The sequence below is a fragment of the Rattus norvegicus genome, chromosome 17, assembly GCF_021556685.1.
Source record: "Rattus norvegicus strain SHRSP/BbbUtx chromosome 17, alternate assembly SHRSP_T2T, whole genome shotgun sequence".
Classification (NCBI taxonomy): domain Eukaryota; kingdom Metazoa; phylum Chordata; class Mammalia; order Rodentia; family Muridae; genus Rattus; species Rattus norvegicus.
The window spans coordinates 3,839,596-3,866,630 of NC_141550.1; the positions used below are offsets into that span (position 1 = coordinate 3,839,596).

Here is a 27,035-nt window from a genome sequence, read left to right on the forward strand (position 1 = left end):
AGCTCCAGCGTGTGGTTTGATACTGCAGGAACAGTTTTCTGAATGCTGAAAGAGACAAAGTTGATTAGCTATTTAGGGAAACAGGAAGGGCTTAAGGCTGTGTCTGTAGAACACAGGTATTTAATCTGAAAAAGCCCCTTTTGAAGAGAGTGTGTGAATCCTCAACTGAAATATCTTTCTAGTTGGTGAGTATTGTTTCTTACTTTGAGTGTATTCTGGAAAATTATTTAATTGTAGACAAGCTTTATCTATCTATATCTATCTGTCTATCTCCCTATCTACTTATTTTGGTGTCTGAAAGACTCTCCATTTAATTTGTCTGAAGCTGGTAGACTTGTCTTATAGGTTTAGTTACAATTTGCTGTTGGGTGTTCAAAAGCATGTAAGTGGCTACAGATTAACTCCTTGATTTAGTTTTAAAGTCAACTGGGACTCCTAATGGGCTGCCCTTCATGAATCAAGAAGACCCATCTGGATCCTTAGTTTTATTTTCCAACAGCTCTATCATCTCAATGGTGGGTCAGGTCCTACCTGTTGTTGGTGTAGGTCCCTAAACTTTAAAGTTTCACACCAAGAATGACAGCTTTAAAAGCATTGGCTGTAAATTCTGCTATATCTAGAGAAATATTGATGAAAAAAAACACTCAGCCATTTTTACATAAATCTTGTTTTGGGTAAGGTTATTTATCCAAATAGTTAAAACCTAACAAATTTATCAAAATCACAAGTAATTGTCTCAATAAGACACTGGTTATTGATCTGTGGATCATGACCCCTTTGGGGGTCAAAAACTTTGTTCACAGGGGTCGTCCATACATCAAATATTTTGTATGCCATATATTTACATTATAATTCATGAGAATAGCAAAATTACAGTTATGGGTTAGAAACAAAAATAATTTTATAGCTATGTGTCACACTCAACATAAGGAAGTATATACCTTAAAGCATCAGGTCATAGGACTAGGAAGGTTGAGAATCACTGCAATAAGATGTTTGTTTTGTTTTTGTAAGCCCATTTTTGTAAATGTTACTATGATAGAATGCATCCCGGGATCTGTACTCCAATGTGCTCTCACCTTAACTATGAATCAAAGAGAAAGCACAGGACTAAAGTATAGTTATTCACAAGGCAACACTAGATTATTTTAATTTAAAACTTCTTGCTTTAAGAAAAGCATGCTAGGACAAAAAATCCACACAGGGTTAGCTAGAACCTTCTTGTTTCCAGCCCTAACTGGCTAGCACTCTGCCTTTACTTATCTAACGCATCTAGACCCATCTCTCTGCTTCTCTTTAGAAGGTATACCTGCTCCCCTCTCCATGCTGTCATAACAGCTCACACCAAAACTCATGGGATTGGGTGGGATTCAGCATCAGTGAGTGCGGATGTGCCAGTGGGCTGGAGATCAAGGCCAGTTGCCTACACGGCCAATTGCAAGTAGGCAGACATTGTGACACAGAGCTATATATAGACTTGGGATTTAATGCTTGGGTTCTTGTGCAGCTTAGATAGATGACAGCAACCCAGTGGCCCCTGAAGACCTGAGTTGTGGAGTTCATTTGCAATGTAGGGTGCCATCTTGTATCAGCCCCTCAGCCCTACAAGGGCTGTTTAAATTGACACTGGAGGGGTACCCTGGGCATGTACCTCATGTAATTAGAAGTTCTGGTATAGAAAACCAGGGATTATGGGTAGGGCATTTCAGAAGGTAACAACACCTCTCAGAGGATTAGGGTTATACAGGGTCACTTTAAGTACAATTCTGGGCCCAGGAACAAAAAGTAATTGCTGTTTTCTTTCTACACCTACTTCAACACCAACAGGGACAATCCTTTGTGCACATAACCACAAGGTCAATCTTCTGGACTTATCTGGTCTGGGCAAACTTGGCAAGTGGCATGCTCCTAGTTAGTAATTATCTGGACTGCTTAATGAAGGTCTTGCAAAATGTGAGCCTAGAAACTTGGAAGTGGTCTGCTATTGTGCCTCTCCTGTACTGCTGGCACTGAAGTCTAGTGTCTTGGGTATAAGATCCTTTCTTCTTGAGACAATGAGTTAATTGTTTAAGTCACATTCCCAGGTGTAGACAAGAAGACTGGTAGCCATTGTCCTTTCCAGACTGTCTAGATGAGTTGTTCCAGAAAGGCTTCTGAATGAAAGAGTCAGACATAGCCCATCTCTAGCTGATACCGACCAAGGAAAGGATGTCTCATGGCCCTTATACCTAGGGAAATCTTTGCACTTAGGTTATATTCTGCACTAGTGACGTTTTCTTCATGTACCAATGATATAAAACCTGGGGCAACTTGTCTTAGGTCTTCAGTTTTCACTTTAAAGTTCTTTACCACAAGGCACACCCACTCTGGGATGAGATAAGTTCACAATGTACACAGTCCAGTTCCTGAGGCCTGGCCAGTTGCTTTTCATTTTAATGAATAAAAAAAAATTCCTCTCTGTGTCTGATTTAAGCCTTTTCCTTGGCATTTTCATAAACACCTATAATAATAGTTAAAATAATTTTATTTAACCATGATGCCCTGATTTCTAGACTAGAAAAATGGTATGTTTATTGAAGCACCAATGTAATTAAGTGTCTCATTTCTTCCCTTCTCTAGTTTTTGAAGCAGGACTCCTATCTTATTGCTGGCTACTGTTTGTATGGGAGTGGCCTCAACTGCTCATGAACTTGATCTCAGTTTAGATTTTGAATAGCATGAATGGAAGACAAAATACAGTAAGACATACAGAACGGTTGGTAACATAAAACTTCTAGATGAACCCCAGAGAGAATGGACCTTGCTTTTTGGAGCTCTCTTAGTTAGGCTTCTATTGCTGTGATAAATATAACTACCAAAAGAAACTTGGGAGGAAAAAATTTGTTTGAGCTTATGGTTGTAGTTCATCTTGAAGATAAGTCATGGTGGGAAGCCATGGCAGGAACTGAAGTAAAGCTGCTTTCTGGCTTGTTCCTTCTGCCTTGTTCAGTTGGTCTTCTTATATACCTCAGGACCACTTTGCTCAGAGAACATACTGCCCACAATGAGCTAAGCCCTTCCACAACCTAGTCAATCACTAATTAAGAAAATTCCCCAATGGTTTACCTATGGATCAATCTTATGTGGGCATTTTCTCAAATGAGATCCCCTCTTCTCAAATGACTCCAGCTTGTACCAAGTAGACAAAAACAAACAACGTAAACCCAACCAACACAAGAGCATATGGTTCGAGTGGAGATTCTGGAAGCAAGCTCTTCCCAAGGTTTAACCTGGTGACATTCATTATGAGCACTCCGGCAAGCATCCCTCTTGTTGCTGAGGATGGATAGTGGTTTTGGAAGCATAGTCATCCTTGGACAAGGTCTCTCTTCACTTGTGGCAGCAGATCCACTGAGTGAACTTGGGTGGGTCATACAGTAAAAAGAAAGACCACAGAGAGTATGTATCTTAGGATGAAGAAAAAACGAGGAGAATGGTGTGGGAAAAATATGAAAATTATTAGACTGCACAACTGGGAATACCTTAAGGGGACACACAACTTCACCATGAGAATGAATGCCTTTGGCGACTTTGTGAGTATGGCATGTGTGACTTGAAGGTGATGCTTCGCTTCAGTTCCTTATAATTAGTTCTTGCTTCTCAATGATTTTTTAAAACTTCTTTCCAGACAAATTTAGAATTCAGGGAAGAGATGACTGGCTTTCAAATCCAGGGACTCAAGAGGTTGAAAGCATTCAGTAAGTATCTTTTGCATGATATCCCTCAGACTGTAGATTGGAAAGAACAAGGCTATGTGACTCCTGTAAAGGACCAGGTATGACAGTGGGGCTTTCCTGAGTTCCACCACCCACAAGGAATTCAAGAAGGAAATGTCACACTTGCTCTCACTGTCTATGCAGCAGGATGCAGCTCGCTGCTTTCTAAGGAATTTTAGTCTATAAATTCTCAACTCTCTGTGCTATTAGTTTTGTAGATAACAGCTTTTTCTTTCTTCTTTAGGGTCACTGTGGCTGTAGTTGGGCTTTTAGTACAACTTGTTCCTTAGGAAGACAAATGTTCAGGGAAATAGGTGAGCTGGTCCCTCTGAGTGAGCAAAACCTAGTGGACTGCTCCCTGCATCGTGACAACCAAGGGTGTAATGGTGGCTTCATGCAGTATGCATTCCAGTATGTGAAGAACAATGAAGGCCTGGCTACTGAGGAGTCCTATCCATTTGAAGAACAGGTGTGTACAATACAGAACTCCTATATCCTAGCTCAGGTTATAGAAAGCAGAACAATTACAGAGATGATTGCGTTAAACTCACTTTCTCTCTCTCTCTCTTACTTTTATTCTTTAAACTTTTTACAGTCCAGTCTTTATCTCCCTCCCAGTCCTCCCTCTGACTGTACCACATGTCATACCCCCTCCCCCAACCCCATCTCCAAGAGGATGTTCCCACCCCCACAACCCCTCACCCCCATCCCACCAGACCTCCTCACTCCCTGAGGCCTCAAGTCTCTCGAGGGTTAGGTGCATCTTCTTTCACGGAGTCAAGACCTGGCAGTCCTCTTCTGTATATGTATTGGGGACCTCATATCCACTGGTGTATGCTGCCTGGTTGGTGGCTCAGTGTCTGAGCAATCTCAGGGGTCCAGGTTAGTTGAGACTGCAAGACTTCCTAGAAGGTTGTCCTCCTCCTCAGCTTCTTCCAGCTTTTCCCTTCACATTTTTAATTAAATTGTTTTATTGAGAATTTCAAGGCATGTATGCTTATAACTAAATTTGATAACTATATATCAAATTTATGCACATTTTCCCTTTCAATTCCTCCTCTATCCTTTCCAACAACTTTTTATGTTCCTTTAAAACAACTCAATAAATTTACTTAGTGCTACTGCTACATACATGGTATAAATTTATTGAAATACAAAAAACTTCTATTTCTCTCTCTCTCTCTGTCTCGTGTGTGTGTGTGTGTGTGTGTGTGTGTGTGTGTGTGTGTGTGTGTGTGTGTGAAAGAGAGAGAGAGAGAGAGAGAGAGAGAGAGAGAGATCTGAAGGAGTTGAGAATGACTTCATCAGAAAAGAAGTAATTGATGACACTTAGTGCTCTTTTTGTCCTGGTCCTACATTTTGTGAGAAGATTGTAGTAGTACAGAGGGCTTACCCCAGGACCCTCTGAATACTAAGTCAGCATCTGATGGAGTCCTTTGTATATAGATTTATAACATTTGAAAGTAACAGAGCCTTTTCTTTTTCTTGCCCATTTGCATCTTTATCTCCTTGTACTTTCTTATTGTTTAGGCTTCAAGAAAGAGCGGGTATGTGAAAAGATTAACTACATTGAAAATCTTTTAATCAAACTAAGTTTTAAAAGTGAGAGATTATCCAAATTAATAAAACTACATATAGATAAGGAGATATAATAAACACTGGGTAAATAGAGAATCATAGAGATATATTAAAATTTTTATATTCCACTGATTCAGAAAATGTAAAAGAAATTGTGTTTCTAGATTCATATGACCCATCAATATTAAACTAGGATGAAGGAAGGAATTTAAAAATTCCAATAACAGATAAAGAGGTGGTATTTTAAAGTCCCCTAACTAAAGAGCCCAGTGTCAGACAGATTTAGTGCAGAATTCTATCAGTTCTTATAAACAGAACTAATTCAAATACTCCTTAAATCACTCCATAAAATGCAAAGGAACATTTTCAAATTATTTTATGACGTCAATATTACTCTGATACTAAAAGCAGACAAAGAGCTCCCCCCCCAAAAAAAAAACCCAGATTATTGGCTAATGTCGCTGATCAGCATAGACTCAAGAATTCTCAATAAAATCTTGGCAAACTGAGTTCTGTAGGACATCCAAATGATTATCTACCACTACCAAATCAACTGTCTTCCAGAAATGCAAAATGGATTTAGCATATCTAAATCAACAAATGTAATCTTCTTAAATAGGATCAAAGACAGAAGACATGTGATCATTTCATTAGATACAGAAAATACCTTGGACAAAACCCAACATTGCATTATATATGGTAATAAAGATCCTGGAGAATCTGGGAAGGCAGGAATCATAAGTCTTTATAACAAAAGCAACATACAATGAGCCCATAGTCAACTTCATGAGTGAAGAAACACTCATAGCACTTCCACTAAAATCAGGATTCACACTTCACTGGTGGAACCTCTGTAAATCATCAATGCTGTCATGTACTAGTCTGTCTGGTTATCATATGAATATGGTTTCCATGGATCTATTGTCTCTGTAAACATCAAGAATATGAATATGAATATGAATATTCCATGCAGGATAGATTTCTCCATGAACATTTTTATGGACGGAAGACCTATGACTTGTCTCTGAAGACTTGTAATTTCTAGTTTCAGATATCCCAGTGCTTTTTCACTTCTTGGGACCTTTTCTAAAAGCACAGGCTCAAGCATGCTCACCCTGAAGAGGCAGGTTTGATTGCAATTCACAATCAATATTTATTGAACTGTAAGCAATTGAATTTGCCTGAGAGAGAAGGACTGCTGACTCAGAGAATGTCAGCCAATCAGGAATTGCTGCTGGGAAGAGATGCTTGCTTGGAACCAATGGGGCACAGACGGAGGGTATAAAGGGCACCCCCAAAGGAGCTTGCAGCAGCATTCTCACATGCTCCCGGATTCCGTGCCTTTGATTCTGCACCACATCTTCAACCCCTAAGGACAAGTAGGATCATGTAGTGGGCAGTCCAGGGCACAGGCAGCACCAACCATGTGAACTTATAGGGGAAAAAAAAACCTTCCACAGAACAAAATAGAATCTGAAATAAAAGCATTTGCATGATCTGATGTCACCTAAGGTCATAGATCTTTGCCTCCACCTTGGTGGTAGACATGAAATCCTATTCTCTCTAATGGAGTAGCCATCTTTATTCCCAACATCAGCCAGAGGTTCACTGTGTGCAGATCTTGCAGTTCAACTGCAATCGCAATACTCTTTGAAATTGAGACCAGATCATTGTAGTTTAATCTTACAACCAGAGTTGTTCATAGCTTTTATAACCCTGGGAGTGGGAATCGAAAAAGTGACTCAAATGCTTTGGGAACTTGCAATTTCTTTATATCTAAATAATCTAGAGGTCCCCAGGGAACCAGCTGTCATGAGTCTCCACACATGCTAGGATGGTCTTTGCAGTGATGCATCTGCCTTTGAGTGACCCATGCTCCTGTAACTAACCCCTCCGTCTGAGTCTCTATGACTCATGAGTTAACCATCCAGACTTGAGAGTGTAAGACCCCTCACATACAACAGACATTTCTTCATCCTCCTCGGGACAAGTCACACATCATGCTGCAAACCTCAGACGTGAAAGCTGAATTTTATAAACTCTCCACCTCATCATCTCATCTAATCTCCATTATTTGCATTACACATAGTATAACTAGGTCACCAGAACTAGGAGACCATGATTTCTAATGCCATGGAATCTCATGCTTCAAGGCCTGTCAGTAAGTAACAATATCAGCATTTGGCAAAGTTAACTATCCACAGAAAAAAGAAAGAAAAGAGATAGGTGAGCTGCCATTATAGGGAAAATCATTAGTTCATGATTCTCATTAAAATACAGCAGGAGAACTTTATTAAGGAACATGGTTATTGATATAGGTCATGTGTATGTATAAATTCACACACACACACACACACACACACACACACACACACACACACACACCCCATTAGTCATTAAGATACAAAAGTCAAACATAATACTGATGACTTCAATACCCAACTTTTACCAACAGATATGTCATCTAGACAAAAGACTAATCATAGAAATAGTTGACCCTAAATACATCATAGACTAAATGAACTTAATAGATGTTTAAATAAAATAGGTGAACCGATTGTTCAATCCAAACAATTCAGAATACATGTTCTACTTAGGAGCCAATGAAAGCTTCTCTAAAATGAATCACATAAGGGGACACAAAGCAAGTCACATAAGGGGACACAAAGCAAATATCAACAAACTCAGAAAAATTGAGATCGCTCCATTTATTTTGTCAGATCACAATGGAATAAAATTTGAAATAAATAACAAAAGAAACTGCAGAAAATATGTACAGCAAGGGAGCCAGAACAACAGACCTTTGGATAGTATAAGTCAGTGAGGAAATTAACAAGGAAAATATCCATTGAATTAAATAATAATGGAAATACAATGCATGTAAACCTCCAAATGCAATGAAAATAGTCATGTCAGAAAGCTATTAAATATGTTAATGATGTATTTCAAAGGCTTAGAAAAGTAAGAACAAACTGAACAAGAACCAATAGACATGAAAAAATAATCAAAACCAAAGCAGAAATCAACGATAAGTTTCAAAGTAAGAAGAAATTAATTTGGAGAAAGATGAAAAGCACTTACAAGCCCTTCATCACTGCACACATTTGGGAGATGTCCAAGAGTCCTTGCTCTGCACATGGGTGTCTGCCACTGATGCTGTACTCTGCCTTATGCTCCTTCACTGTCTGTCAAAGAAGCAACCACCAGTCTGTTGAGATGCCAAATCTTCTAAGTTCAGACTCCATTTTAGAGAACCAAACCTAAGTTTGAACTCCGGCAAACTAACAGGCTGGTACCTAACATAAGTTTAGGTTGTCCGCCAACAAAACATGAGCCTAGCTCCAGTCTTTAGGCTAATCTCCAAAAAGACCAGGGTTTCCAGGTTACACCCTCAACAAGACCAGTATCTCCAGGTTATTCCCCCAACAAACCTGCACCCCAAGTTACAAGCTCACCCCCTGCTTAACAACCACCAATGCAGAGGAGAACAGAAAGTAAGTTTATGATATGACTCCCAGCACCAGCCAACTATGTTAAAGGCCATGGTAGCTTTCCAATTAGATACTTGCATGTGTACTCCCTGCTTGCTGCTTACTATAAAGCCTTGCCCAGATTCAGAGCTCCCCCACCACAATGTAATGGCAGTGCATTTTGGAGGGGGGTGAGCTAGCTCAAATAGAATAAAGACCCTGCTGTGAGTTGCATCAGATCAGCTCCTGTCCGTTTTTTTGGAGGATCACTAACATTTCCCTGGCACAACACTATCATTTTCTCCAAAGATAAATGTGGGTCTCAAACTCAAGTTTCGAGAGCATTGCATGACTGAATATGGTATGAGGAATTTGTTAACTTTAAAACTTTTCTGGATGTGAAATGACCAAAACCAATTTCAAAGTCAAGCACATATTGAAACCAGGTTATTTCTGTCACCCTCACCAATGGCTAACAATCCAACGTCACTATCTTCTTGGGCACCCTTGCCTATGCCAAACCATGCTACTTCACTTTTATCAGTTCTAAACCCAACATGGTCAGTGTTCAGGGCACCTACAAGGAAAATAAATACTACCAAAATACCTCCTCTCAGATTGGGGATGATGTCTGTCATGGCTCCTGTTTTTACTAAGACAAGATATGGCACTGCCAACTGTGGGCTTGACCCTCCCACAAAAGAGGAAGAGGAGGAGGAAGAAGAGGAAGAAAAGGACAAATCTCCACAAGCACAATCCTCTGTTATCAACGTGTGAGCACAAGTCTTCAGTCTTCTGGCCCAAAATCAACTGACAGACTCATGAAATGCAGAAATCTTGAAGAGTTGATAATTCTGGCTTGGCAAAATTATCAGTCAACTATTCTGCATAAGGTGTCCCTTTTGGGCAGTATTAGTCTGCAGATGAAACAGGCAGTTTCTGCCCAGTGGCTGCCTAGTCACAAAGTATTGCCTCACCTGGAGGTAGAGATGTTCAATTTCTTCATTAAATCCACCAAAGGGGAACTGTTAGGATATGTCTCAACAAAAGATAAATAACTTTAAATCTCATATTTTGTGAATTTCTGATGTTTTTGAAAAACATCTATCTATATAAAGTAATCTGGACTGTTGTTTTTATATCTTAAATATTATCTTGAAAGTACTCTCACAAACTCAGAGCCATAAATTTGTTATTTGGCCCATAACTCACATGTGTAATCAACTCAGAAGTTTATAATGGCATCAATAGAAGGACTGGTTCTAAACTTTGTACTTTTAAACTTTTTTGACAAATAAATTCTATATCAAAGCAAATATATGATTGTGGCTTAGTTACCAAATGGGATTATGACTGTACAACTCAATCTAGCTAATTCCTCCCTGTTAAATTACAACCATTTCTATATTTTTCATAAAAACAACTTTAGAATAACCACTTTCAGCCTCCCAAAAGTCCAGGGAATTGGGGCGATGACTCTTCTACAACTTCTTCAAGCTGTACATGGGCATTGAGGTATCCTTGGGGGTAGGGGGTAGGAAGAATGAAGAAAATGTTGTAGCCAGATGTGTCCTGCCTGGACCCAGCTGAAAGTCCTTGAGACCAGGAATCCAAGTAGGCACACTCTGCAAAATACAACTCTCAAGACAAAAGTTTAGAATCGAGATATCTTTTTGTTTGATTCTCTTGAATCTAGTTTTTCAGGTTGTCTCTCTCTCTCTCTCTCTCTCTCTCTCTCTCTCTCTCTCTCTCTCTCTCTCAAGTCTGATCGGTATGACTCTGTGAGGTTTCCAGAGCCTAATCACACTTTTTAAAAACACAAAAACAAAACCTTTTCCCCAGAATACTGTGATCCTTAGTCTGTAATGAGAAAAGTTTGGATCTTGCACTCTCTCCCAGAGTAATAATATAATCATAAAACTCAAAGTCACACCCATTGTGAATATTAAACAATTTTTTAAAAGGAAGCAAGCTAAACAATAGTGTATGAGCCTGATAGGCTTTTGTACTCTGTCATATCAGGAAATTAACCCAAAATTCCCGTGGAGCCCACGTTAAGAGAATCTGAGCTTCCTGTTGTGGTAAATATCAAAAATAACCACAAACCCTCACTAGCTGGCATCAACAAGCCATATGGCCTTTAGCAGGGTAATTCATAAAACAAACTAAACACCTTCTATCAATTCCAATACCAATAATCAACTTATTAAGCCAGGACTTTAGCCCAAAATATATTGATCTGTTAAGCTCTCTACCTGGAGCCACAGATTTTTATTTAACCTTAATAACTTGTAAATATCACAATTCTCTACTTGGAGTCAGTGACTAATTCTCCCTAAGTTCTGAACCGTGGGTGAAAATTCCTACATGATTCAGGTACTCTCTGTACTCTCTTCTTAAAAACAAACTTAAATCACCTTTTAATAATACCTGTCATTAACAAGTAGCTTGTCTAACTAGGATTTCAACCCAAACTTTCCGTGGAGCCCACGTTAGAAGGAATATGAATATCTTGAAAGATTTTCTTTAAAAAGCAGCTTTTATCTCTAACTCTCTGAGCTGTAACTACTTATCACACAACAGGGCACCTACAGCCTGCCAGCCTGGTCTGTTTCTGTTTCTTTGTTTAAATTCCCATGTTTGAGATATCACGTGAATCAACACAGCACTGTCCTCCTCTTACTTACAAATTAAAACTTTCTCTCAACTCTTAGGATTACTAGTGAATTCTTGCCTAGCATGTTGGCTCACCATCTGTCGTAAAATTATGAAAAATTGAATACTGTCTTTTACCCTCACTAGATCCAGCACCACAGTGCCCCAAGATATCTGGTAGATATCTTGCCAGAAACACACGTCCCAATTCTGTGGCGGCCCAGCGTCTCTAGCTACTACACACTCTCTTAAACTTAAATCGCTACATGAAAGAACACACAACACAATAACCTCTGATCCAATTGATAAGATATAATTGCCCACCTAGACACATAAAGCCCTATACACATCCATCCCTTAAGAATATTCATAACAACCTGTAAATGTACAGAGAGAAATCTTAATGTCAGGCTCCATATTCTCTCTGCGGATTTCGTATGATTAATTCTTGACTGCAGTCTCAATTCAGAAAAATCTGATGGTAGATAATAGTATTTGGGGACTAGTTTCCATAATAGAGATAGAGTAAGACTAGATAAAAACCAGCAACAGATGTACAGAGGCCAAAACCTCTAGATTGTGGTTAGAGATGCAAACACATACTCATAAACACAGAATGAGTAACTCACCACAATAAATTCATCTTACTCTTGCACACGGTGGGCCCCAAACTTTTGAAAACAAAAATCATCCCTATGTTGTTTGACTCTGTTTTCTACCTTATCATGTTATAAGCCTATCTTGGGAGCTGAAACAACACTCATGGATAGCAAAGGATTTAGGTCTAGTGTTTAGGTTTAATGGAGGGTTTTGTCTCTGTTTTTTTTTTAACAGTTTTCTGTGGAGTCTGTATGCCTCTACATGTGTCAGGGAGCCCCAACACCAACAAACCAGACAAATTAGCCCAGGGATAGCATGAGCACTTCCTTGGTGTACTTTGCAAAGGAGATGTCTGAGTTTATCATAACCCACAAGCAGGTTGCATCCTGTGATGGATGCTCTGTGAGCCCATGGACTCTTTGGGTTTTATATCTCCCCACAATCGTCCTGTGAAGACCCGAGTCCACAGAATTGATGATGCTGGTACACAGTGAAGCCCTTCTTTCTACTCTCTGACCCCAAGGGCCTTAAAGGACGCAATACAATCATTACTGCATCCCTCAGATTTTCTAGCCTCTGTGAAGCTAATCATTGTAGACACAGGCAAAGCATTACACAAAACCACAGATCAACAGCTACACACAAACAGAAACTAGCGTGAGCACAAACTGATAGGTAAAGACCCACGCAATCCAATTATGACCAGAGTATATTTCAAGACTTGATTTTCAATTAAGAAGTTAGTGTTTTAATTAATTAAAGGGGATTATGGAAAGCGCGAACTTAATGAGGGTGTTTGCATCTCGGCTCCTTTAAAGGGACTTTTGCAGCATGGAAAATGAAATGCCCAATCGAGAAACCAAAATTGTGAGCTGGTTCAAGAGGATGCTGGTCACAGGCCAGTACCTGGGGGCAAAGGAAAAACACTGTGACTCTTTAGAAATAATATTCCTGAGATCATCCTCTCACCCCTTTCTGGGCAGGTGGAAGCCTGGAACCAGCATTTCTGCCTCTATATTCCCATTGCTCATCTCTGGATCTAAACCAAGCTTCAAGACAAGGGCTTTCAAGAGGAAGAGCTGGGCAGTCATTCCTCTGACTCTGTGCTGCCACTATTTTACTTAGCCAGATGCCCTGTAAAAGATTTGTAAATCTACATGAGTCATTTAGAGACAACTGACCAGATGGCGTTTGGATTGTTGCTTTCATGCTCCCTGGTGCAGCCATTGTAAGAACTGGAACAGATTTGGAATGAAGTTGAGCTTGAAATGAAAAGCGTTGGTTCTCTAGTTAACATTGGAAAGGTGGATGCTACTCTTCATTCTAGCATTACTCCACAGTTTAGAGTTCAAGGTTATCCAACAAGTATGCTATTAGGAAGGGGACTTGGCATATAATTACAGGGGACTACTACTAACTAAATATGATATAAGTGAGCTTGCTTACAGATTGTCTGGGGCTCTGATTTGGCCACTTCCAAGTCATCAACTGTTTGACCATGTACAGAAGAGGCACTGTATATTTTTTGTTTATACTGGTGGAGAATCACCCTTGAAAGAGAAATACACGGATACTGCTTCAGAATTAATTGTATGTACATACTCTTCTTCTGCCTCCGAAGGTGTAGTCCCCTAGGTGTGTGACATTGAAAGAGACGCCTGCTGTGCTTATTTTCAAAGAAGACACTAATTTTGTTTATGATGCTATGAAGATGGTGATATGTCTATGTGGATCAGCAGGGAGAGGTTTCAGAACCACCTTACTGTGAATGGCTTCCTTTTGTATAAGCTTGAAGACAAGAGAAAGCTTAGAGCCATTACAGTTATTGATGCTAAAAACACATCACTTGAGAATACCAGGTTAAAGTCAACTATTCAGGGAGTCATTAGAGCGTTCAGAGACCTCTCCCAGTGAGATTTTCGGCTTGGCCATATGGATGTAAATAACTATTTATACACCTTGCCAAAGGATGAATCAACAGTCCTAACTAGAGTTGTACTGAATACTTTACTGAAATACTTAAAGTTGAAGTATTCAGTACAACTCTAGTATCTAACAGTACTTTCTGTTAGATAGACATATGAAGGATACCAGAAATATGATCCAGTTTACTAGCAGCACTTTGGATGATACAGTACCACCCAAAGATGGTGTTAGCATTTTACAAAGATTGAAAAGAACAGTATTTGATGTCAAATCTACAGTTGTGTTTGCATTCTACAGCTCTCCATATACGGGCTATTTTCTCTTCTGCTGGCCCCTGGGTCTTACCAGTATCATGGGCTACAGAATCTACACAGGTGACAGGCTACATAGCGAGCAATAGGTGTCCAAAAGTGAAATGGAAAACCAGGAACAGATAGAAGAGAGCATAGAGCAGGAGTCAAGCAGAGGAGGATTACTAGAGCCTACTCTGCAAGAGCCCAAGGATGTATTAGTCTAGAAGAGGAACTTCACAGATAAAAAAAAATTGATAGGATTTCAAGGTACTGAAGAATGTTTATTGAATTTAGAGATTTATTCATGATCTATTTAAAGAAGAGAACACATCCTTTGTATTTTGCTAATAACACCTACATTAATTAAAATAATTTTCCCATAAGTGGGAAGATGTTTGGAGCAACACAATGAAGAGTTTTTCCAAAAATAAAATGGATTACCTTACAGGTGTCCATTCTGTGCACAGTCCTCTGTGTGCATGTTCTCTGACAAAGTCAAGAAATTTGGACAAAATGTTAACCTAACCATTGAGGTGGAAGATGTGTATTTTGCAGAGAAAAAAATAGTACTTTCACCTACTATATCAATTCTCCTATATTTTGGGTAAAATTAATATAAACAAATTAGGTCTTTAAAATTTAGACATCTTAAGAGGAAATAGTAACTTTTTCTGTGTATCAGGTTTAAGATTCTGAGTTTTTAAATGAAGAGGTTTTTATACAACATAGTAATTTTATTTTATTAGTAGTTTTTAACAGAAAAAGATATATTAAGACTTATACTCAATTGCATTATTGTGAGGTTGGCATATGGTCTCATGAAGAGGGAGAAGAATATTGTAAATGACCTTTAAAGAATGACGAGGTTATGCGGGGGATGCTGGCTCCAGCCTCTGTCCTGTGCTGTCCAGCAGAGCACACTGTAGAGATTCTCTTAATACACCTGGCTTTTGTGCCAAGGTGGTTCTCTGTACTCTGCAACACGTTTCTTTATGAACAAGTGTTTTGATTATCTGTTGTGAAACAACTTTATGCCAAACCTATTATTCTATTTGCACTTTTTAAAATTTGTTTAGTGGGAAAACAAAATGTGTAAGTGGGTTGTACATGACTAGTTTTATTATTTTTTTTTGTATTAAACTTTTACCTTTCACTTATCTCTTCTTCAGGATACTTTTATTTGCATGTCATGTTGCTCCCATAACAAAATTTAAAATTCATTTGCTCACATGTTTTTCCCTTTAGTGTGTTATCATCATTCTGAATACTGTTTGCTTCTCAGGAGAAGATACATCAGAATCAAGGCAGCTCTTGTCATAATCTAGAAAAATCTTGATCCTCTAATTCAGTTTTAAGTCCCAGGATTAAATACCAAAAACAGAATCCTTCAAGAAGTTGCAGTTCCGCCTTTCTTTCATGCGTAAAGTTCTGATTTCTGAAATACAAAACCATAGCTCATTAATGCTTAAGCAACATTTAAGTGTGGAGTGAGGAGGAGGCCTGGTGGGTGGGGAGGGACATCCTCTTGGAGACAGGGGAGGAGGAATGGAATGAGGAGCTGTCACAGGGCAGACAGGGAAGGGGATAATGACTGGACTGTAAAAAACAAAGATTAAAGATACGTTAAAAGAAAAGTATTTCAGAGAACGTACACGTTTAGTCCAGCATCCTCAGCAGCTCTGTCCTGAAATCCCTCTTCACTGTGCACATCAATATTCCTGTAGCTTCTATCACTTGAAGCTCATTGGAGATTTTTTAGATATATAGGTTTTGTTTCCTTCTTCACTCAAAGAACTTCTGGCAAGGGGTTTAGAAATACTGTAACAGATGCCAAATGAGGAAAAGGAATGTGAATGTCTCTTAAAGAGATGAAGCAATCGTGTCTGGTGTTTCTCTTTAGTCAATTTTATTGCCTATGGTGTTCCTAACGTTTTGACTTGGCAGCTTTTGATTTTAAGGTAATAATATCTTCATCCGTGTTTTATGATGATCAGAAAATCACTGCTATTCTTATGTACAAATTGTTAAGCCAGCATGAGATGTTAAGACTTAAGTAGCAGAACTGAATTTGCCATTTTATTTTTACAAATATGTATATTTTGATGAATGTGTCTGAGTCCTAAGAATGAGACAAAATAATAATAATTTTGTAGATTGGACTAAGCTATAAACGTGCTTGAAGCTCTGTGCTTCTACTAACGTATTGAACTGTGCTGCTTTGTCTTGTGGCACCAATTGGAAACCTTGACTTTTCTAAAGTAAGGTAATTAAAAGCACTGAAAGAAGAAATGCTTTCTGTCTACTGAAATGTATTATACAGCTCAATGAGGGATTCACAAGTCAGAAAGGCATCCACATACCTTTTTCCTGTGTGTCTGGGCTCAATGCATCCTTATACCTTTCCCCATTGCTTGTCAGCTGCTGTGGGGTCTTGGTCAGCTTGGGTGAATCTTGAATGAAGGTAGCTGTATACATCACATGAACACCCACTCTACAGGATCGCTCTATATCAATGGTCTTCTTCAGAAAAACTATTCGTGCTGTGAGTAGAAATTGTGGCTACCATTAATGAACAGAATGTCCCCTAATGAAGTAGGAATGACTATCTCAGGGGAGATGACATTGCAACACTTCTACAGCTGTGAATCAAATGGCTGATCTGTGATCTGGAGCCTTTTGTCAACAACACACTCGTATTTACCACCAAATAGCACTAAGCAAGGGAATCACAGTGTGTTTGTTTCTTGACAGAAAATAAGAGAGTTAAACAAGACTACAAGTAAAGAAAACTAAATAATATAAGAAACAGAAAGCAAAGGCCTTTGAATATAAGTCACACCTGGAAGAATAAACTAATGGACATTCACCAGGGAGTTTCCAATCGATCAATTGTTATGAAAACATAGAAGAAGTTATGTGTTTTATATTCATATACAAATATAAAATATGAAAAAGGAGATTTCCAGGCTCTTCATTGTCCCACAGTAAAGACTTTGGAGGTCCTTTATTGATGACAAACCAAACTCCTAAAGTACTTTTATGATTTTCTTGTCCAATGATAAACTTGCAGGCCTTTGGGGAATTGAAAAAGATGTAAGAAAGGACTTTGTAAATGTGACTCCATCCACTCAGGAATTAAGGCCAACCATTAACAAATAAGACCTCAGAAAACTAAACTGATTCTGTATAGCAAAGGCAGTGATCAGTCAAGTGAAAGGAAGCCCACAGCATCAGAGAGAAGCCTTGCCAGTCAAACACCTGAAAGAGGATTAATGTTTAGAATACACAAAGAACTCAAAAAACAAAGCATCAGGAAGACAAACAGCCCCACTGGAAATTGAGGCCAGAGTTCTCAAAATATGAAATTCAAACTGGCTAAGAATGCCCTTTAAAATGCCATTCAACGTCCTTCTTTAGCAATCAGAGATATGCAAATGAAAACTCCAAGATTTCATCTTTCCCCAGTCTGAATGGATAATAAGGTAGGGAGAAGAGCTGACACTGAATGCTGGTGAGGATGCAGAGGAAGAGGAAGCCCCACTCATTCTTGGTGGGAGTGCAAGCTGGTACAGCCACAATGAAAATCAGTGCGGAGAAGTCTCAAAAAGGTAAAAGTACATAGATCTACCATATCAACCAGATATACCAGTCCTTGGCTTATACCCAAAGGATTCAAAAATCCTACTCCACATTCTCACTCTCTTTGCCATGCTCACTACCACTCTATTCGCAATACCTAGGAAACAGAAACAACTAAATGCCCTTCAACTGATAAAATGGATAAGTGCAAATGTGTTACATATACACATTTGAATTCTCTTTTCATATATATATATAATCTCTCCAATAAATAAAAGAAAAAAATCAAATCATGAAATTTGCAGTTACCTGAAGGGAAATACTATTACAAGAAGAATGAGATATTGGCACCTGTTTCTCTTCTCTTTGTGGATTTAACTCTGAATCTTTGGATGTAAGTATATAATGGAGAGTGCCAGAAAGTAAAAATGAACCATCAGGACAATGAAAGAAGACGATATAGGCTACTTTCATTTTCCTTGGCTGACTCCCAAAGCATGAAAGAGAGACACACTTTGGACACATGACAAACACTAAATAAGAAGTCATGAATTTGAAAGAGAGTCAGGACACAGGAGGATCAGGGTGGGCAGAAGAGTGGATAAGAAATGAAAGTATCAAAAACATGAGTATAAAAATGATTTGGGAAATTGGCGGAAAACAGAAAATAGGCATGGGGTTGACACATGAGAAATTGTGAGTTTTCCATAAAGAAAGAATGCACTTATGTTAGATAAATAACTATGCAGTTGTTTTGAGATTTTAAGTGAACATGAGTCAGAGCAAGTCCATGCTCCTCCTCGTCATTCTGATTCCAAAATGTTTCCACGCCTCTGTACTCTTTGTACCCCAGGGAGGAAGGCTAGAAAGACCACATGACTGACAGGATCCCATGTATGGTTCTTGAAGGACATCACAGGAATCAGAACCACAGTCAAACTTTCTGCAAGATAAAAAAGAAACACTGACACCCCAGTTAGCACGCAGTTCCTGTGTTGTTAACATGGGGCCATTCACTGTTTAGAAAGCAGCATGGGCTTTCTGCTGAAACCTCTACCCAGATGAAAGTTGTATTTTCAGTTGTTACCTCCTCCTCCTCTTCCTCTTCCTCCTCCTTTTCTTCCTCCTCTTCTTCTTTCTCTTCTTCCTCCTCTTTCTTCACCCCCCTCCTTCTCTTCTCCCTCCTTCTCCTCTTCCTTTTATCCTCTTCCCCGCCTTCCACCTCCTCTTCTACCTTCTCCTCTTCCTTCTCTTCCTCCTCCTCTTCCTCTTCTTCCTCCTCCTCCTCTTTTCTTCCACCTCCTCTTCTTTCTCTTTCACCTCCTCTTCCACCTCCTCCTCCACTTCCTTCTCCTCTTCCTCCTTTCCTCTTCCCTCTCTTCCACCCCCTCTTCTAACTCCTCCTCTTCCTCCTCTTCTTCCTCCTACTTCTCCTTTTCCTCCTTCTTCTATATTCTCCAACACATTTCTAATGTGCAGACTCCATGGCATCGTACAACACTCTGTGCTGTAATTTTAAATGAATTGTCGCTACTGAATGAACATACTTATAAAAATTGAAATAAGTCTTGTTGAGAAGGATTTAGTTGTGTCCTTCAGGATCTTGGTGCAGACAAGCCAGGTGATCAGAGCTTACCTGTCCCCCCCCTTGGGGGGGGCTGTTGAAGGAAGATTTTAATCAAGTATGAAAGGCGATAAGATAGCTGTAGTTCCTGCTGAACTGGTTTGTCAGGCTCAAATGGCATGATACAAGGAAGCGGAAGGTCAGAATTTACACTTAGAGGTCTGAATTGAGATACTCTGACCACTATCAATTTTGTAAAGTAGTTTCAGTGACATACAGACAGGTAATGGGTTACTCCCTGACTTAAGCTTCTTTTACTGTTTTTTGTGGCACGTATAAGTTTCTTGGTATATCTTTCGATTTTGTGTACATTGGTTAGTATGGGGGAGACAGGTACCAAATCTATCTTCTCAAGACACAGAGGAAGAAAAGCAAATGTTACAAAGCAATAAACAGATGAGGAAAACATGCTGTTGCCATGGAATAGAACACTAATAACCTTACCCATCGGGTAAATAGCGGCACATGCTTTGGAGCCCACTTGATCACTTAATGCTTCTATGTTTTTATGATGTTATAAGAGCAATTACATTTCAACATGGCTGTGGTAGGAGACAAACGCTTAACCCCTAGAAAGAGGTGAATGTTCAAGCAAACCAAGTATGACATGGTGGATGGCAGGCTTGAGAGAATAAAGTGGGGGATTGCTGTGAAATGAGGACATTAATTAATTCCCTTGAGACATACGATGGTGTTTACACATCAGTGTGACTGTCCCTACTGCCACTGAACTGAGTAATTCTGTGAATTATATGAGAACTTTTATCTTAAAAATATTATGCCACATGAAGAGAGTGATAGTTCAGATTGCTGCTTCTAGATGGGGATTAGTTTAACTTCAAGCAGAGGTTAGCACATAAATGCAAATGCACCTTGATTCCCCGGTTGTCAAGCAAGTCAAAATGTGCTTAAAAACCTCATGAAATCACACGATGAACTAATTAAACAATCTCTCTTATGATTATGTAGTTATATAATTAATTATATTATAATTATATTAATTATATTAATATAGTTATCTAATTATATTTATAATAGTAGGAAAATGACAAACTATTAGATTTGACTTGTAGAAGCTAAAATTTGCATGCATTCTTTTATCTATTACCATTTTTTTCTGTCTAAAACATATTCAGTTCTCTTTGTCTTAAATTCTGATATTAAGGCTCATGAAGATAAGTTTTCTAGAATTAAATTTCAAAATGAAATTTTTTTAGATGTATTTGTTTGATGTAAGTACACACTGTCTCTGTCTTCAGACACACCAGAAGAGGGCATCAGATCTCATTACAGATGGTTGTGATCCACCATGAGGTTGCTGGGAATTGAACTCAGAACCTCTGGAAGACCAGTCATTGCTATTAGCTGCTGAGCCACCTCTCCAGTCCCAGAGTGAATATTGGGAAAAGGAAAAAAGAAAAAAATAAAATGCAGAGAAAGAAATGGAAACCATTTTTCAAACGTCTTTCACTTTTCTCCATTTACCCATGACTGTTTGCAAATGATTCATATTTCATGACTTAATTGATAAAGAGAGGGAGGAGAAATTATTCCTGAGTGAGGGGACAGGAAAGGGACATTCCGAGTGCCAAGCAGCATCAGGGGGTCTGGTACCCTATCTGTTCCTTTTCCATCTGGGATGACCTTCTCCTTGTCATTCCTGATTGGAGATGGTCTTCTGTTACGACTCTTATGACATCTGTGCCCTACCCGATGCTGAAGTCGATGATCTGAAGCATCTGTGCACACACAGGATCCAAGCTGAGCTTTGCACTAGAGTGTAATGACTCAGCCACTCCAGGATATTTTAATCAAAACTACTTTCTCTAAAGTAAAAGTGGCGCTGGGCTAAAATTAAACACAGAATTATCTGGAAACATTTTTTTTTCTTGATAAACCCTCCAAACACAATGTCAGGACTCAAGGTCTCAAGGATGAATAGTCACATTGCCCGTCAGTAACAGCCTACAAATTGCCCCACTCTATGACAAGATGGGATCAGTTGTGACTACATTCCTGGAATGTCAAGGTCTACAGGGCCAGTTTACTCTCTGACACATCCAGTCCCAATAGGACGGGACTCAGGGGTGGGGTTCCCCAGGCAAAGACTCAGATGTTAAGGTCTAAGGGAGATACAGCTGAAACAGATCTGTAGAACCCAAGATTCTCTGAAACTCAAGTCTGAGGAGATCATCTGAGGAGCAGCAGACATCCCAGGTGAGCCCACTAGGCCAGTGAAGGTAGATGGGGAACTTACAGTTGAGGACAGACCTGGACAGATTCTCTTGAGAAAACAGGCAGTTCTTTCACATCTCTTCAACCTTTGTAGCCCCAGTGTAGGGGAACAGGAGAGGTTAGGAAAAGAAACGGTTAAAGGATAAACAGGTCCCCCAAGGTCTCAACTCTGTACTAGTTCCCAGTGAGAAAATCTGGACCTGATCAAAGGAAAATTCAGGGCATCCCCTGTTCACAAGAACTGTGTCTTTTACTCCTTGTGTCAGTTGCCCTTGCCACACCCCTGGCCCGGCCCTTCCTGGAGTGTTCTGAGTGTGCTCTTGAGAGTGAGTGTCTTGTGCCTGTGCCTCACTTACACTGGTGTTTCTGGCTTCTGGATTCTTGGCCAGGTGAACTTTTTCCATATTTAAAAAGCGAGTGTAAAGTTTCCAGTGCTGTCCCAAGCATAGGACAGAAGAACTAGTGAATGTTGGTTGCCCTTCCTCATGGAGGCTATACCAGGAAGTTTTAATTCCAGGGAAGCTCAAAGACACAGTGTATCTCCCGATCTACGTTAGTCTGGAAGGATGTATTATGTGTGCCCAAACTCCTGGACTCCCCTTTCTGTGTACTTTGGGTCAAATGTCATGCTAGAAACAATTGTAAGGAAGGTTTTTGCCTGGTGGGCACAGGTACTTAACTGAACTTAAGCACAGAGTCCCTTTTGAAAAGAGAATGTGAATCCTCAACTGACTAATTGTTTCAGTAGACAATTATTTAGGTGACCTCAGTACTTCTGGTTCAAATATTAAGCTAAATACAACCTAAGTACTTACTTCAAACTTTAAAATTCTGAACCACAAGTGACATCAATCTATTCTGGTTACGAAAGTTCACAGCACTCACACAATGAACAAAGACCAAGGAAACAAAAAAAATTAAGATAGTAAGATCAATGAAGAGTATGATGATGCACAGGCAAGTTGTTGACCAACGGGAGAGGCAAAGCTGATTTCTGTTTAAAGAGGTAGATGGTGCTTAAGGATGATTTCTGCCTGGTGAACACAGGTACTTATCTGAACTTAAGCATAGAGTCCCTTTTGAAAAGAGAATGTGAACCCTCAACTGACTTATTGTTTCAGTAGATGGTTCCTATTTCTCATTTTGAGTGTCTTCTAGAAAAGAATATTTAATCGTAGATAAGGAGTATTAATTTTTTTGGTGTTCGAATTGGCCAAAGCTAGCAGAAATATCTTATATCCCTGGTTATACTTTGCTCTTGGATGTTTAGAAATGTAGGCATTCACAGATTAATGTGATATATATAATATATTAATGTAATATATGTAATGAGAAAAAACTCAATGATTTTAAATAAATCCTGATTTTGCTAAGAGTGTTTACTCAGATAGTTAAAGCCTAACAAAATTGGCAAAATCACAAGTAATTATGTTGATTACATATACAGTTTTATTTCTAAGTCAAATTTTTGTAAATGTTAACAAAGTGATATTTTAAGAGAATTCCATTTATTTAATTAAAAGCTTTGTATCGGTGCATGGAACTTTGACCTTAGGAAATTTAATAACCTTTAATCATCAATTCTCTGTCATCCCTGAGTCTCATCTGCCACTTGGACTCAGTGACACCTGCCACATTTACTCAGACCTTTTCCAACCTGCCTTTAAGCTTTCTTGGTATTCCTCTCATAGCAGATAGTTCTAAGCAAAAATTCTTTTATTGTACAAAATCCATTCTTTTCTAAAACATGATCTTTTTTTCCTTTTCACTCTGCTCTTTCAAGGAAATACAACCTCGTTTTTATGTCCTTATCACCACAACTCTTTCACCCACTTACTGTTACTTTTCTCTCTCTCTAAAGAGATTCCTTATTCCCCCATTTTTAAAAATTAATATAATTATACAATTTCTTTTCCTCCCTTTTCTTCTCCTATGTCCTTTCCCTCCAAATGTTCCCCTTACTTTCTCTCGAATTCATAGACCCTTCCTGTTTATTATTATGCTTACATACATTGCATAAGTATGTAAGTATAACCTGCTCAGCCCATTTCATGTTGCTCGTATATATGTGGTTTCAAAACTGTGCCTAGAACTGTGAGATCGACTGGCTCTTGTGACCTCCACTGCAGTGGCGGCTCTGGCATCCAGGATCTCAAACACGACAACTCACTGAGGCAGAGAACTGGATTTTTCAGACACATTCCAAAGTAAAGAAAATAGGAACTAATGCATGTTGTCTTTCTCTGATTATCTACTGATAATGTTCCAGCAAGATTTCTGAAGGGAAATGAGCTGATATACCTCTAGGCCAAGACAATGATATCTCGTGACCCCCAACTCTTGGCATTGTGTTTCTCTCTACTTGGGATTATATTTTGTACAGTGATATTTTGTTCATGTGACCTCAGTACCAATGGCACCAATCCTATGCCTTTGTTTTAAATTTCTGAACTGCAGGATGCATCCACAGCCTGTGATGAGCTAAGCCAGTTACTATTCACTTTAGTGGATAAACAGAATTCCTCTGTGCATCTGCTTTAAGACAAGCAGATCTTTAACTTTTTCCACACTACATTCTCTAGAGCAGTTTAAATCATTTTATTGAACCATTAGGGTATTAATTTCTAGGTACAGATAAGAAAGTTTTTCTGAATCATTAATGTAATCAGTATGTATGTCTTCTTCCATAGGTGTATGAGACATGATTGCTGTTCTCTTCCTAGCGATTCTCTGCTTGGAAGTTGACTCAACTGCTCCAACACCAGATCCCAGTTTGGATGTTGAGTGGAATGAATGGAGGACAAAACATGGGAAAACATACAACATGGTTAGTAACATGAAAATTCCCATAGACAATTGTAGGCATAAATTTTTTGCAACCTACTTTTAATAATAGTTCCACCTCTCCTATAGCCCATTACCCACCAGAAGTAGTAGAAGAGAAAAGTTACTAGGACATGGGGAAAATGGTCCTGTTCAGCAATAGTTTTTTTTTTTTTTACACAATTACATTTTATTCAGCTGTAAGGAAAAATGAAAGCATAATATTTGAAGGAAAGTGGATGGGACTAGAAATCATTATGTAAAGAAAAATAAGCCAAACTCAGCCCAACACAGTGTTTTCTCTCATGCATAAAACCTATATTTAAATGTATATATGTGAGAGAAAGAGGAGAGGAGACTAAAAGAAAGACGACTAAAAAAAAAAAACTATGAGAGGAAAAATCTTAAGGAAATGGATTAAGAGGAAACATTGTTCATAAAAACCAACAAGGTAAAATGATCCAAGACCCTTCAACTGATAAAGCGAGATACAGCCACACAGTGTAGTATTACTTAGTAATAGATGGTGAAGCACTGGTCCCCAGTACAGCATAGATGAACTTGGAAACATTATGCTAATATTCTACTTAGCTCCAGCTGTCAACTTGACACAAACCTGGAGTCATCTGGGAAAAGGGGTTCTCAGTTGAAAACAATCAGCAATAGTTCTTTGGCAGCAGTTCAGTCCCGTAGCAAACACCAAATATGACTCAGCAGCTACAGGCCAGCTCTCTAGGTAGGCAGACACCAGGCAAAAACCAGCAGCTGTAACCACAAGACTATCCAGCCAGGCTGAGGTAAGGCTGTGGGGGCAGCAAGCTGCCTCAGGGACTTCAAGAGCAGTTCTTGGGTGAGTATTTCTCAACGGCAGCATTATCACAAGTTGAGCTCAGCACTGTGTAAGGCAAACCAAACCAATGCTCAATTTTGGTAGAGAAGAATAGCAAGGCAGAGCAAACCAAACCAATGCTCAGTGCTCCTCTCCCACTGTCTGTGGGGTCATATTTATCTTCCTTCATCAAGTTTCCTTTCATGTGTCTGCTACATCAAAACATCCTTTCACCTGTGTCTGCTTCAGGAAAACATTCTTTCCTTTGTATGCTTTAGCAAGACATCCTTTCACCTGTGTGCCCCATCAAAATATCATTTGACATAATTGAGTTTCCGAAGATGCTAGAAGTTTCCACTTCAGACAATAGTACTGTGTAATTATGTATGTTTGTATTATGGTCATACCATGAATTCCAGAATCTAGTTCAAGGCTTAATCTGAAGACACATACTGTGTATATTATGTGACAAAAATTTCTATTGTTACCAGATGTGGATAATGGCTTTCAGAAGAGTGCAGCCATCCTTTGCCATGGTTCCTCTTCCCCAGTGGGTCCGTGAGTGAACTCGGGTTGGTCTTGAAATAGAAGGGAAGATCACAACTTGTATTTTTTCCAGAATGAAGAAAGACTGAAGAGAGCTGTGTGGGAAAAGAATTTTAAAATGATTGAACTGCATAATTGGGAATACCTTGAGGGGAGGCATGACTTCACCATGGCAATGAATGCCTTTGGTGACTTGGTGAGTGCAACGTGACATAAATTACACAGCATAGTAACTCTCTTCAGTTCTTTATAAATATCTTCAATGATATGTTGACTTTTCTTGAAGACCAATATAGAATTTGTGAAAATGATGACAGGCTTTCAAAGGCAGAAGATCAAGAAGACGCACATATTCCAGGATCATCAGTTTCTTTATGTCCCAAAACGTGTGGATTGGAGACAACTTGGCTATGTGACTCCTGTGAAGAATCAGGTATAGTAATGTGTCAGTCCCAACTTACACCACTCACAGAGAGCCATGAAAGAAATGTTATCTTTGCTTTCTCTGAGTATGGAGCAGCATGCAGTTCAGTTTTATAAAACATATTCGGAAGTGTGAATTGTCCACAAATACCTGTTATTAGCCTTGTAATGACTCACAGCTTTTTCTTCATCCCTTAGGGTCATTGTGCCTCTAGTTGGGCTTTTAGTGCAACTGGGTCCCTAGAAGGACAAATGTTCAGGAAAACAGAAAGACTGATCCCTCTGAGTGAGCAGAACCTACTGGACTGCATGGGATCTAATGTTACCCATGGTTGCAGCGGTGGCTTCATGCAGTATGCCTTCCAATACGTGAAAGACAATGGCGGCCTTGCAACTGAGGAATCCTATCCTTACAGAGGACAAGTAAGTAGAGCTCCTGTGCTGTTGCCATTCCAGCTCAAGCTTTAGAAAGCACAACTGCAGAGACAATCTACCTGCTCTCTGCAAACTCACCTTCTGATTGATTTAACTCTTAGAGGACTTCATGCACACATATAATATGTTGTGGCCAAATTTACACCATTCCTTTGTCTCCGTTTCCTCCTCTGTCTCCCCAAAACACCTTTTCTTCCCATCTTCCTGCTTTCCTTTTTTATTATAATTAAACCCGCTAAGCTCACATAATACTGCATGTGTATA

The 27,035-nt window shown here is 39.2% G+C and overlaps 2 protein-coding genes, 1 long non-coding RNA gene and 1 pseudogene across 11 annotated transcripts in view; 2 read left to right on the forward strand and 2 right to left on the reverse strand.

Annotated features, from left to right (window-relative positions):
* The window catches only part of Ctsml1 (cathepsin M like 1), an 82,100-nt gene extending 73,278 nt beyond the window's left edge, over positions 1–8,822 (reverse strand). For 3 of the 6 annotated variants that reach the window (XM_087591291.1, XM_087591292.1, XM_087591293.1), the window contains exons 1-2: positions 8,789–8,812; positions 8,415–8,518 (exon numbers count right to left, since the gene is read on the reverse strand). The gene's annotated coding sequence lies outside the window, so the exon portion shown is untranslated. Of the gene's footprint in view, positions 1–8,414 lie in introns of all 6 variants that reach the window. The other 3 variants (XM_087591290.1, XM_087591294.1, XM_087591289.1) reach the window with 2 other exon arrangements.
* Testin (testin gene) overlaps positions 1–27,035 on the forward strand; it is a 35,645-nt gene that overhangs the window by 1,542 nt on the left and 7,068 nt on the right. Inside the window, exons 2-7 of one of the 4 annotated variants that reach the window (XM_087589926.1) lie at positions 3,668–3,737; positions 4,000–4,224; positions 24,406–24,542; positions 25,987–26,109; positions 26,200–26,346; positions 26,535–26,759. In XM_087589926.1, coding sequence (XP_087446052.1) covers positions 24,417–24,542; positions 25,987–26,109; positions 26,200–26,346; positions 26,535–26,759 — 621 coding nt within the window. In that variant the 5' untranslated portion in view covers positions 3,668–3,737; positions 4,000–4,224; positions 24,406–24,416. 4 annotated transcript variants of the gene reach the window in all.
* Tmx3-ps1 (thioredoxin-related transmembrane protein 3, pseudogene 1) lies at positions 3,453–13,768 on the forward strand (annotated as a pseudogene).
* LOC147999942 (uncharacterized) lies at positions 14,710–21,986 on the reverse strand. The gene is made up of 4 exons (XR_015641016.1): positions 21,738–21,986; positions 16,638–16,817; positions 15,930–16,095; positions 14,710–15,712 (listed from the first exon to the last, which is right to left on the reverse strand). It is a non-coding gene; the product is annotated as an uncharacterized LOC147999942 (long non-coding RNA).